The 13695-nt window shown below is 38.9% G+C and overlaps 1 protein-coding gene across 5 annotated transcripts in view; it reads right to left on the reverse strand.

Moving 5' to 3' along the window:
* The window catches only part of ANKRD27 (ankyrin repeat domain 27), a 54114-nt gene that overhangs the window by 21516 nt on the left and 18903 nt on the right, over positions 1-13695 (reverse strand). For all 5 annotated transcript variants that reach the window (XM_027663913.1, XM_027663912.1, XM_027663911.1 and 2 more), the window contains exons 2-12: positions 11553-11683; positions 10495-10605; positions 9319-9475; positions 7677-7831; positions 7291-7350; positions 7142-7195; positions 6990-7055; positions 6835-6911; positions 6361-6482; positions 5386-5464; positions 4506-4638 (exon numbers count right to left, since the gene is read on the reverse strand). In XM_027663913.1, coding sequence (XP_027519714.1) covers positions 4506-4638; positions 5386-5464; positions 6361-6482; positions 6835-6911; positions 6990-7055; positions 7142-7195; positions 7291-7350; positions 7677-7831; positions 9319-9475; positions 10495-10605; positions 11553-11654 — 1116 coding nt within the window. In that variant the 5' untranslated portion in view covers positions 11655-11683. The remainder of the gene's footprint in view (positions 1-4505; positions 4639-5385; positions 5465-6360; positions 6483-6834; positions 6912-6989; positions 7056-7141; positions 7196-7290; positions 7351-7676; positions 7832-9318; positions 9476-10494; positions 10606-11552; positions 11684-13695) is intronic.

Genomic DNA, 13695 nt, shown 5'->3' on the forward strand with positions numbered 1-13695 from the left:
TTAAATCAGCTTCACATTTAAGATTCTGAGACTCAAAAGACTGTGCACCTGCTGTTCAAAGAAATAGTAAATAGATGTTCACCAGAATATTCCCTTACTGCAACTTGCTGTGAACTAATTGAACATTAACAAAATTATGGCTGTGCCACCCTAAAAAGAAAAGACATATAACAGACAGCAAGAACTGTAAGAGCTGCAACACAGCTTTCTGACCAGGAGAAAGTAAGACAACTTCATGTAAGAGATGACTACTGATGGCTACTAAAAAAGATGACCCAGATACAACTCTGACTCGAAGACTTTGCTGAACTCTCTGCTAGTTGCTGGAAAAGATTGCACCAGGCAAAGCATTCTGCAGCAGATTCATTCATGCAGTGTTTCCTACTGGGCACGTCTTGAAAACTGGAGTTTGAGCCGAGCACATGTAGCACAATTGCATTGATACTTCTCATTTTCTGAGATATCTGAAGATACACTCCAGGATGCACTAAAGAACATAAATGCCTCCCAAACCAGGTGAAAACTGAGTCAGATTTTGTAATGGGAACGTTGAGCCTCCCATGAAATAAAACACCTACCTAAGGAAAATGTTTTCTAAGAACATAGATGGAAACACTTGCCCACAGTTGATTGTGATCAAGAGCTGCATATGGTTGGCAGTGAATATAATTTCTTTGGATGCTGTTTGGGTAATGATTATCTCTCTAGAAATGGAAAGACTTCAGCCTCCATAAACCATAAGACCACTGTCCTTAAAATACCCACCCATGTATGAGGTAAACTTGATGGTTTAGGACCTGGGCTATGGCTTCTGCAATTATGTCTATGAAGACCAGATATAAATGATTAAACCCAGTGTGACTCCACACTCAACATCAGTATGAAGTTTAAGAACCTCATGAACTGCAAATATACAAAAAAAGTTGAATACTAAAAATATAGAGTTCAGATTTTCTAGAAATTAAATTATTCCTGTTTCAAAATCAACACAGATGCTTCTCATAAAGCTGTCTAAAAAACCCCTAAACTGTATTGTAAATAATGGCATTAAAAAATGTTTGTGAGGTCTAGAGATAAAAGTTTGTGTCTGTACTTCACAGGACATTGTTTGTATTTAGATATCCAAAGATGACACATATTCACAAACCTTTTCAAATCCAAGTACTTCAGTTAAAGATACCCAAACATATCTTTTCAGCATTAAAAGGCATGTACTACTATTTTCCTTGGATAATTTTTTCAGTGTGACCAGGAATAACTTCCCTAAGAAACATGCAATCAAAAGTTTAACTGATACAAGTTTCTGATGTCTAGTCAGAATTTCTAGTGTGGATGCTCACAGACAGCTTTATACTTTGACTGTGAGGAATCTAAGTAATCACCTGCAAGAACTACTGTAGTTTTAGTACAGTTCCTTCCACAGTGTATGTTTTCAAGAGAGGTGACTTTTAAATAATTATTCCATTTGGGGAACACTTAAGACAGTAACCCTAATAAAGCAGTATTATATATTTATTATTTAAGTCAGAAAAAAGAGGTCATCTGAGGTGATATGATCCCACATATCTTCAAAAGTGAAACACAGAATGACAAAAGAATCAGATATTGCTTGAAGCATTAGGCAAGTTTGGGCCTTTAAAGTCAAAAGTCACTTGTAACAGCCTTACTTGCAGTCCAGAATTTTTTTTTTTTTTTAAGAAAGTGTTTTTAGTGGGATTGTCAGGTATTTTAAGTGTATGTTTTCTAGAAAATACACATCCAAACCTTAATGATCTTTTTTATTGAACACTACTCTCAGTGTAAAGAAATGAAATATTTGTACCTATGAAGGTGTACCTGTGTAATGATCTATCCAAAGTGATTTTCACAGATCTCAACTGAAGACCTGGTGGCAGAAGCCAGGAAAGGAAGTCTCAAACACAAATTGAGGCTAATAAAGTGGAGACGGAGTGGGGATGATTTCAAACGAAATGCTGCCTATCCCATCATGGCTGGCTCTAATTCCCTATTTTATACCCGACTTCAACACTCTGAGCAGAGTCTTACTACACAATAGTTGGGCATAGGAACGTAACTAGCATCAAACACTCACTGACTGGAATTTTAATTTAACAATGTTGACAACTCCCAGAAAATAAAACTGATTTTTTTTTTGAGCTACCAGTTACAGGCTCCTCTCCTCCCCACAACCAAACTGCCTCACCACAATTTGCATGACCTTAGTGAAGGGATTTGGCAAGAACATCCTAAGTGCAAGTCACTTACTGATGTGAGGGTGATAATATGCCCATTATCCCACAGGGTACAGTAGTTCCCTGCTGAGTTTTCTTTCTGTAGTTGCTTCATTAGGGATTGGACAGCAGCATTACTCAGCTGCCAGAAGCTCCATCTGAAGCCAGCTATAAAATTAAGCATAGCCACATAAAGGGCTGTAATGAAGCCCCAGGGCACAGCAATGCTCCTGCTCACTTAAATCCCACAACCCCTTCCACCACAATCTGGAAAACCATGGGGCATCAACATGACAGCTGCTGCTTTAAACAGAAAGTTCATCTCCTTTACCAGAGAAGGAAGGAAATATCTCAACTAAAGTCCCTGAAGGGAGAGCAGTGCTTCTCCCTCTCCTCACTACCTTTTTTCCATTCCTGTCAAAGGGGTATTTACCACCTCATAGTCTTTCATCTCATTGTGTACCACATTCTCCCTTCTCCCACACCGGAGAAAAGGGTGGTCTAGCTCTTTTATTTTCTGCTGCATTGAGGGTAAGCCATCACCCACTTCCTCATCCTCGAGGTTCTACTGCTTTCCTCCTAATCTTGGGGTGCTGCCTTCAAGCCATGAAAGCAAAGCAGAAGGATGTCATGTTGCACACTCAGTGCACACACCCTGAAGTGAGAAAGTGCTCCAGGTCTGGAGCTGTTCCAGCTGAAGTATGGGCAGGAACACTCACTGCTTGCTCTTCTACTGGTGCAGACACTCATGTCCTCTTTTAGACTTCTCAAATACACAGTGCATCTTTCAAGGCAGGTGTCTCCCAAAGAAACAAATGCAGCACCTTAGTAGCAGTGGCACTTAAGTTATAATCACAGGAGGGCAATCTCAGCATAAAAACCTGCTATGCTTAGCTACATAAGGAGGGATAGGATCAGGCATTTAGTAGGAAACAGTCTTTATTCTAGAAATTTAAGAGCAATATATTCTTTTCTAGCTTGCTGATATTGTTGTGGAAGACAATTCTACCATGGTTTCAGTTCTCCATTGAGGCCTTGATATTTGTATACTGATTGCAGGAAGCAAAATTGTAGGGCAAGCTGTTTTTCTTTTGAACTAATGTTTTTATTTTTTTAAACACAATTCAATACAGCATTACAGACAAGAAATACCACTACAGTCTGTTTAAACAATATGAAAGTGTTGAGTTTGATTTTTTTTTTTTGAGTGTACAAAACAAACTTGCATGACAGGTTTGTGGAAAGACCCCAGACAAGAACAAACCCAAAAATAACAAGAGGTTAAAATGTTATTTTGAGTCCTGCTTTTTTAAGATTGTGCCCCAGGCTGTCCCACCCCCAGCCCTGCACACTGAGCCATTATTCTGGCCCCTGCAGTTAGATTCCAGTGCTTTGCAGTTGGGCAGACTGAGACACATTCAATTCACTCTGGTTCCAAGTCCACCCCTTTTGATTTCCATATCAGATCAGGACGACATAGTTTTACGACAGTAGAAAAGTTTACAGGAATGGTAAAACTGGATTCCTTTACTAAACAAGCTACAAAGTTCTTAGTCACAGAAGTTTCTAAAGTCACACCAATATCACCTTGACTGGCCTGCAGGGATTTGAACAGATTGACAGAAGGTCTAGCTGCTCAGTAGGAAATAACTCATGCATCCATAAACTTCCTGCCCCTGCTAGGTTAGAGATCCCAAGAGCCAAATTCAACCTTCAAATACCACCTTCTCATAGCCCTGCAGTCCCACTAATGTATCAACCTGGTGCACTGCACTGCAAACACTGAATTTTCAGAGCATGAAGATTTACTGAATAATTCTACGTTACACTGCACTCTCCACTCTGTTAGCACAGCTAAGCTTTTCAAAGTGACACAAGAATTTGTTTAAGCCATGCCTACTATCAAGTACTGCACTGCTTTCACAACCATGATGGAGTATAAACAGGAGACACCAGACTTACTGAAGACTCAGCTGTAGAAAATAGTGTTGTCATTTTTCCCCTAATCACATTAAGATGCAAGACTTCACATTTACCTACTTCCTCAAGGAGTATACAACGAGCAACAAGTATTGCTACAGGGTTAGGACTTCATTGTAATCATTAGGTACTTTCAGCATTTGCTTCAGGTAGTCACCTCAACTCATTTCTTTAGCAAAAAAAGGGAATTGTTATGTTAGCTATTTGTATCCTGTGTCTGGATTTACCCCTGCAGTGGAACTCAGTCCTACAAGATATCAGACAGGCATTTGACAGGGTTTAACAGTGGCTTACTGTGGGTCTGTCAGACAGGTTGCCTTGTCGTATGTATTCTATTGCAGCCTCAACTGAGGTTAGACAGTATCCCAGCTCATCCTTCACTGAGCTGCAAAGCCTGAAGTTCTTGATGTAACTCAAGTTGGCCATCCTGAAATAGAAAGTTAAAGCCATGAACCACTAAATATAAGACACCAGCATGACATATTGCAACTCATCTTAGGCTGTTCCAAGTTTTGTAGGTTGATCAGAACTCTGTTATCTCAAATATTCAATGAAATGTTTTTAACTGGAGATAAATATGAAGGACAAGATAAGAACAGTAGTGGGGCATTGCCTCACTTCAATGTTGCAAGCACCATAAGCACCAGTGCACAGTGCTGGCTGTAAGTAAAATGCTGATCCCCAACATACAGGACACAGCAACACTGAAATTCAGTTCAGGTACAGGTGGAAGGTTTAGGTAGACTTATACTGAAGATAAGGAGAGATAAGTACAATGGCATAGACCAGCAGGAAGCATTTACACATTCACATCTGGTTTCTCTATAAGAAATGTATCAAACATTAGAAGATGCATAAAAGCTTCGCAGCTCCCACCACTGATGAGAGAGAACCACTGAAGTCCATACTGACATGCAGATCTGGTAGAGATGGCCTCCCATTGCAACTTTTTTCTAGGCTGGGAATCAAAACAAAGATGCATTCCCGATAGGTCCTTAATTTAGTCACACCTGTAACACATCTTTGCTCTTTGTCCTAGTAATAAATAGTTTTCTGCATTACTGGAAGTGTAAGAGGGCCTGTTTTAAGTTATTACTGCATATTCAGAAACATTTGCCCCTACAGAAGCACTACATAAGATATGGAGTTCTGCACAGCCAAAGTAGTCACATACCAGTTTGGGATTTCTGTTTTTACAAGCAAATACAGCAAAACAGAGAGAAGATCATCTGCACACATGGTTTCCATGTTAACTAAAAAAGAAAAAAAAAATCTGATGTTACTCATGTCATGGTTCAAAGCAAGAACAGAAATCCTAAATGGGAGTTCTACCTCCTAAAACTAAAGGCCAGCTCTGCTAGTAGGGAATGCATTAAATAACCAAGGCAGCCTCCAAATATTCTCAATCTCTCACTAAAATAACCTGACAGAAGCCATAACACAAATGCAGTTTGTACTGTACAAACTGCAATATTTGATTAGCATCCCTCTCTTCCTACACAGAAGGAAATCTTGAGCTCTGGCTCTGAAATTCTTGAGGGCAAAGACTACACTCAAAGTTGATACAGTTTTCTATAACCTAGTAGACTTAGTGGAGAAAGGAAGAGATGAAATAAGGAAAGCATCAATTCACTGTGCTACTCTATTTGCTTAGTAGAAGTATCTTCTCTTTCCAAGCTAGAAAAAATAAATACCAGGTTAAGAGGTTCATGTTTTCCTATCACAGAATCAACCCTCTAATCCACAGTAGCACTTCCAAAGCAGCACATAGATTTGTTTGTCCCCCACCAACACTGCATTTTAAAAGAGATGCATCTTAAGAGTATCAATTTCAAGATATCAAGGAGCATGAACCAACAGACAAAACAATCTAGGAGCATTTAAAGGGAATCACCCCCAATTCTGCTGCCTGAGGAAGTGCCCCAGCTAATACACACATAAGCTAACCCAGGACCCCACCTTACCCCACAAGAACCAGTGCTGAAATGTCCCTGCCTCCATCGTGCTCGGTTTGGAGACCTCAGAGACCCCCAACTCAACTGTGTTTGATCCACAACTGCTGTTCAAACAGTGGGTTATAGACTGAAGTGTTTTGTGTCTGCTGCTTAAGAAAAAAAAGTTGAAAATGATTGATTCACTAATTACTGACCTCTTTGGCTAGGAGACTGCATAATAATTTGTACAACTTTACGCAGACAAAGTAGCTTCTGTTGAGGAGAAGTACATTTGTTCAACTGACCCAGTTCCCGCTTTGCACGTGGTATATTAAAACTACAAAATAATTTGAAAGGAATGATTAGCATACACAGTTCATGTGCAGGATGTCCAAAGCACATGTTTTAACTTATTCAGAGCTGAACTGAAGCATGGTTTTAAAGTGTTTTCATTTCTACTCCAAGCACACCTCCATTTCCGTACCTTGCAGATGAAGAGGGAAGCATAAAACTATAAAAGCAAAGCAAACCACCACCAATGCAACAATTGCAAAGCTTTGTTTTTCTATCTCAAAGAAATGAAGATAAACTCACAAATGTCTGAAGGAAGACACTTTTTAGCTGACCTGATCCTATTTAAGACAGAATCTCATTGACTCCTCAAAGGAGTCCACAATCATCTCCCTCACCTGAACTCAGGTTTCACTCCAATGTCTTTTTGCTGCAGGTCTTGAAGGCTCCTGGTGATTTTATTAAAAGCAGCATCCTATCAATAGAAAGGCAACAGTTTTTTTAAAATGTTTTAGATTCATGTACCCAGCATTTAGCAACCAAAGAAACTTACCTCACTTGCCTCAATAGTTCCCACGTATTTGAAGACTAGATCATAAATAGCATGGTGGATATACATCTGTAGAAAAAAACCCAGTACTTTAGGCATGAAAGGGAGAGTCAAAAATAGCTTGCTAATTATTTTCCTTCATTTCAGATTCTTACTTCAACTGCTTGTTTGATCAGATTCATCTGCTCTTCTTGCTTTGCAAGCATCTTCTGGAAAAGGAAAGCCACAAAAACAGCATGAGAAAGTCAGATAATTTATTGCTTAAGTACCACTGTACTATGTATTTAGGGGAGTAAGCATTTACCAAGTGCGAATCTCTCAAAAGATGCTGGAGACATTTGGTATAAAGTGCATTCACAGAATCCTGGGGGGAGAAAAGGTAAAAAAAAAAGAAGCCATCAGATTCAGGTGAATGTGACTTGAAGGAACAAAGCTTAAATAAGCAAAGACAGGAAAGGCTTCTCTTCCTCAGAAATGTGCACTATGTTAAGAGTTTTAGCAAAAATAATTACATTTATCAAAACATTAGGATGTGGTAATTCACATTTAAGAATTTCACTTTCTCCCTTCCCCCACTTACTCAACTCTAGGCTACTCTGACACAGAAAAGCTCAGAACACTCAGACAACAAGAGCAGTGAAACAAATTTTATCTAGCAGCAAATTAGACATCAAGAAGGAAGATACTGACTATATAGTGGCGGAGGCTTTTCCTTTCATGTTCTTTAAATGTTCTGTAGAAAGATCCTATGTACTTATCAAATCTCTCACAGTGCCTTCCCAAGAACTCTCTAACATCTTCAATATTTTTAAGAGAATAGGAGTTTGAGGAAGCTGCAGATTCACCTGAAATGAAATCCAAGAATTAACACACAGGGTTAATATGTATGCATGAGAAAACACATTTTGTCCCTACACACACAGCCAACTCACGTGGAATAAAACATTAATGCAGCTTATTGCACTTTTAACTATGGGTATTGCTTTTAATTAAAAGAATTTAATGCATCACATTTGAGAAGTCTCTCTTGCTTTTTACGTCAAGTATTTATTTGGAATAGCTGAAACAGATTTCACTTTTTTTTTCCACTGGGGTAATTTACTGCCACATGCACTCAGTTTATGAGTTGTGTAAGTCAAGCTTGAAAGTAGAAGAAAAGCACATTACAGTGTGGACTGAGTGCACATGCAGGAAGTCAGGGTGCTTTAAGTGAGCTGTAGAAATCCCGTCTTGGATTTTTACATAACCTGTTCTTTATTTAGACACGCTTTCTCTGAATGGGAGGCCAAAGTTGCTTCATGTAAACATTAAACTTAATCCACTTTCCTTCTGAATAAGACAACTGAATGCCTCACTTAGAATCCATATTGCTTTTCCAAAGTTTTTTTTCTAGGCAAATCTTTCATTTGCAATCAAAGCCAGTCAACTAATAAAAGGCTTAAATCATTCATTTCAAATTACTTTTGAAATTAGAAACTACTTCTTCTCCAAAAGGCTGCTATAAACTATATTAAGTAATGGATAAAAAAATGCCACAAGAACAATTTTTGATATATAGATTAATATTTATAGAATTTAAGGCTATATGTATGCCAGCTATTTTTTTCAGAGCAACTTCCATACTTCCCTCTCAGTACTATTTTCACACTATCCCAGTGTTATTTTATGTTGTCATCACTTGTTTCAAATATCATTTATTTAGGAAGACTTAAGTTTTTATTTCAGAAAAAGCTGAAGCTTCTTAGCTTCTTAAGGAGTTTCTATTCCTCTTAATGAGTAAACACATAAAAGTTCACATGGAAATCCTGTTACATTCACAGCATTAACAGTAGTCTTGAAAATACTGTTCCAGCCTTAAAGGGTACTTTCAGTACAGGAAAGAAATTAAGACATTCAACCAGGAGAGCTGCTACACAACTATGCCAGTCAACCTCTACCCACTGACAGAGTGATCATGAAAGAATTTCCCCCTCCAGCTTTTTGTGCATCCACCTTTCATCTCAAGACACACTTCACATTTAAGACTAAATCCCTGTTTTAAGGAGTCAGCACTAAACTGAGCACTGCTAAAAAAAAATCACGATGGATTAAGTACTCCACTGATGATTTTTAGTGCTGAAACTTGGGGAGAAATTCAACAGAAGTTTGCCCAGCAGCAACTTCATCATTCTCTCCAGCAGCACACCAACATCTGCCTCAGGAAGTTAAGGAATGCTGAGGGCTTTCAACCAAGCCAACATTTCTCAGAATGAACAAATGTATTAAGCACATCAAACACACTAATTTGCCCACTGTGCAAAAGCAGCCACCAAGTTAACACTTTGATACATACTTGAGCTTTCTGTTTTTTCCAGGGGATGAGCTATACACAATATACTAAAGCTTTCTTCCTTTTCATTGTAAAATGTTTCCTCAAAGAGAACAGGTACTGAGAGATGGTAACTAAAACCAGCTCCTAAAATGATGAGGTTTCCTTGTATGAAGATCTCCTGAAACAAAACAAAGACCAGATCAAGTGTGAAACTCTGCTAGAAGAAAGTTACTCTTTAGCTTCTGCACTGCATAGTTAAATTTCAAGGGAAAGAAGAGAAACTTGCAAGACAAGAAAGCCACAGATCAAAAAGATTTCACATTCTCATCTGTGTAGACACCAAAACCTCCTTCAGTCTACAGTGGCTGGTTAAACCTTGGTTACAGGCACTGTCTTTACAAGTCTACTACTAGAGGACATTTCAGAAGTTCCAGACAATCACCAAGATCTAACTGACTATTTGCAGATTTTAGGGCACTTTTAGTAGAAGGGAAATTGAAAAAAACCCAACTTAAAATTAGAACCTAAGCTCAGCTCAGAAAGACACCACACATCTTGTCTATGTTTCTGACACTTAGCTTTATCTCCCCAAGTAACTCCAGTGAGGACATCTGCAACAGGAAGATCTAGGTGACAGCCTGCAGACTACAGGTGCAAGTTCTCAGACTGTACTGCAAAATAACAAGTGAAAAAACTGGGATTCTATGCAGTGTCAGCCTTTTTTGGCATGGCCTGCTGCTACAGCAGTTACTTTGCACTCCCTGAACTAAGACAGACTTCAAATACAATTCAATACCATCATAATTTTGTCTTAAGCCTTGGTGAACTTGCATCTGCATATAATATAGGCAGGCTACTACTTGCCTGAAAGCTGAAGAGACAGTTCTTAGCTAAGTGATAAAGGCACTTCTGCCACTCAACAAAACTCCTATGAGTAAAAAAACAGGTAAATTGACAAATTTGCTTTGCCACAGTAAGGAAGTCAGAGGCTGTGTTACCACCTGAACAGGACATTTATTGTTGTGGGCATGCCAAAATATAGCTTTTTCTGGAAAGCAGTATATCCCTAAAAAAGCAGTATAACTCCTGGTTACCTCTCCTGTAACCATAGGTTCACACTATCAGTCATCAGCTGCAATGAATCACTTACTGCAGTGTCCCCAAGCTACATTCAGACATCAAAAGGGAAATAAATACCTTTCCATTTAGGGTTTGAAAGTTTTCTTCTAGTGGCTTCAGAACATAAGATTCAAACTGGCAGGTAGAAAGACTGTTGCTTGAAAGGCTTCCTTTGCATGGAACTAGCACCTGAAAGAGTTAAATCATGCTTTAGAGAAATGCCATGTATTGCCAGCTAAACAGCAATAGCTTTTGTCCTTTTGAGGCAAGCACTTAAATCTGGTTTATAAATATTTACTGCTAAACATGTAGCCACTATAGGTGCTTTTGCTTAAATAAAAGGAAAGGCTATTGCTAGACACAGTCCAGTAACTACCCCAGGGTTTCATTTAGTGACTTATCTGAAAAAGAATGACAGATGCAACTGAAGAAACAATACTAAGAGAAGGAGATGAAATCTTCAGTTACTTAGCACGAGTCACACAAATAAATTAAAATTAAGCAGTTAATAAAAAAAGTGAAGTATATTTTCAAACTACAATGAAAATCCATCAGAAAAAAGAAAAAAATTAAGATGAGAAGCATCTTGGATCTACACCAACAGATTGGCAGTTTGGGACTAATGCTTAATTAAAAAGTAACAAATTTATCATCAGGTAACAATAACCTCCATGTTTAATGGAATCTCCACACACTTAATCTGGAATGATTAATTGCAGAACACCCAGATTAGAAATCTCGAGGACTGGAGTTTTTATTCCAGCTCAGTTTAATAGCTCTATTTTGCTATGCAAAATGCTGTTAGAAACAAGTGACTGTCTGTCCACCAGGAATTCAAAAGGTCAATCCCATTTTCAGTTACAAGCATGTGAGAGAATACGTAACTTCAGTTCACAGCAAAGAAAATAAATTTCCTGTAAAGTTTAGAAACAACACCAATTTCAACCTTTTACTACCTCAATATATCAGAGGTCCATATCAGTAAATAACAAGTAACAAACTAAAAGTTGTTCTGCTTCACTTCCAAGTTTTGCAGGCTTGAACTAATCTTTACATGTTTCATAGCTGACATATGATTTAAACTCAAATACCTAGCATTTAATAATCAGCTTTTAAATTTACTTATTTATACGTACAATTCCATGGAGTTCTGCAACTTTGCTGCACAGATCAGGACGTCGCTTCTGAATGGCCAAATAAAAGGGATTTTTCAAGATATCTTCATCATACATAGCCATATGGACTTGAGATATTCCAAGGAGATTTTCTAAAACACATAAGGAGAATGGTTGATGTATCACACACAATATAGGAATACCTAGGGGATTAGTTTCATTCTCCTCTGAAAGGACAAAGTTTCAGGTCTTGATGTAAGCAGACAATGGCATACTAAGCTATAACTATGGTTACTCAGAAGTTATTCAGCCTTTTCATTAATATACATTTCCAATTCCACACTTATCCTCATAATGTTTCCTTAGGCCTTCCAGGTGTTGGAGGCTAACAATGAATATAGAAGAGAAGGAGAGAAGTTAAGATCAGAATTATTACCACTTTGACATACAAGCTAACTTCTGCTGAAATCTAAAACAAGCCAAGAGACAAATCAGCAGCTCTTTCACAGCAGATTCTACTGCCCCACAGGACATTGATGCTTTTGCATTATGCTCATGTAAGTCTTAAAACTCACCTGCATAAGGATTACTGACACACAACAATGAGACACCCAGATAGGGTAACACACATCCTTGTGTAAGGCAATCCTCAACTTTCCAGGGACAGTTACAGAAGTCCAAGGAGATATGAAACCCCATGTCATAATTAAAAAGTCACCATGAAATAAATAATTTCTCGTCATCTCTATGCCTGGGGAAAAAGTCTCAATGACTTGTGGTCAGGTTGATGCACAACATTTGGCAAAATAGTGAGCAAAAAAGGGACTGGAGTCAGGAAACCCAATCTGTAAGCACTGGAAAAAGCTGTCACCTGGTGTGTCACAGTGCCCTGGAAAAGATGATCCCTAAGGCACTAGACTCTCAACTGCTTGCTTTCTCAATTCTAATTGTCTACGACATTCTAGAATACAAGGGTACAAAAAAATCTTACCAAGAGAATGGCTGGAATAACTTCCGTTATTTTTTTAACAAGAATTGAGATTAATGGGCTTACAAATGCTTACAAGCTTGTTCTACATCTTTGCCCCTCATCCAGTTTCCCTTAGGAATCAACAAGTTGCACGATTTCCTCACACAGTTTCAGCTGCACATCCTGGAAAAGGGTGAGCTACAAACTTTAGTTTGAGCAAGCCACCCTTACACAATCAGTATCTCTCTGTTTCCTAACATGGAGAATTATACCTAGCACATTATTTACTCAGTGTGAGCTCATTGTATGGCAGTTTAAGAGAGTGGAAAAACACACCCCCATTGATTTTAGATAGCCTTTGGGTTTCAGCCCTGCTGTTAACTGATCTACAGCCTGTTAACTGAGCTGGGCTCTGGTTCTCCTAATTAGGCATAAGAAGAGCTGCCTTAGAGAGCTAAACACAACCATGATCAGTTAAAGCTGAAAGCCATTTCCACTGTTAAATTATCACCACTGACTTACAGCTTGGACAACCTCAGCCTGAACCACTGAAGTTTGGCAGTGGCAGGTAAGTGCCTCAAGTAGAGTTTTCCTGTGCAGTTCCAGACAAAATGGTCCATCCACTCTCAAAGCATACAATAAGACCAAGAGCTTCTATGAAAGAATACTTATTCAGAGAGCTCCCAAATTAGCATTCCTTGGAGTACAGCTCTGGAGTTTGCCAACATAATAGGGAAGAAGATGTATGCTCACTGACACTTACAAAAGACCAACCAAGTTCAGTAATTACAAGACTGCAAACCTAGAAAAAGTACAGCTTCACACAAGTTCAAAGTGACCCAGCAATCTGCATTTGCAGGCCAGAAAGTCAACTAGGTCCTGGGCTCATCCCACAGCATGGGCAGCAGGGGAGGGGGGAATTTGCTCCTCTGCCCTGCTCAGGTGAGACTCCACCTGCAGAGCTGCCTCCAGCACAGGAAAGACATGGAGCTGCTGGAGCAAGTCCAGAGGAGGGGGGAAAAAAAGATAATTGGAGGGATGGAGCACCTCTGCTATGGAGACAGGTGGGGTTGTTCCACCTGGAGAAGAGATCTTACTGTACTCTCCAGTACCTAAAGGGGCCACAAAAAATGCTGGAAAGGGAATTTGGACAAGAGTCTGGAGTGACAGGACAAGGGGAAATCACTTCACTCT

The sequence above is a fragment of the Corapipo altera genome, unplaced genomic scaffold (genome assembly GCF_003945725.1).
Source record: "Corapipo altera isolate COAL_440 unplaced genomic scaffold, ASM394572v1 224, whole genome shotgun sequence".
In the NCBI taxonomy this organism is placed as follows: Eukaryota; Metazoa; Chordata; class Aves; order Passeriformes; family Pipridae; genus Corapipo; species Corapipo altera.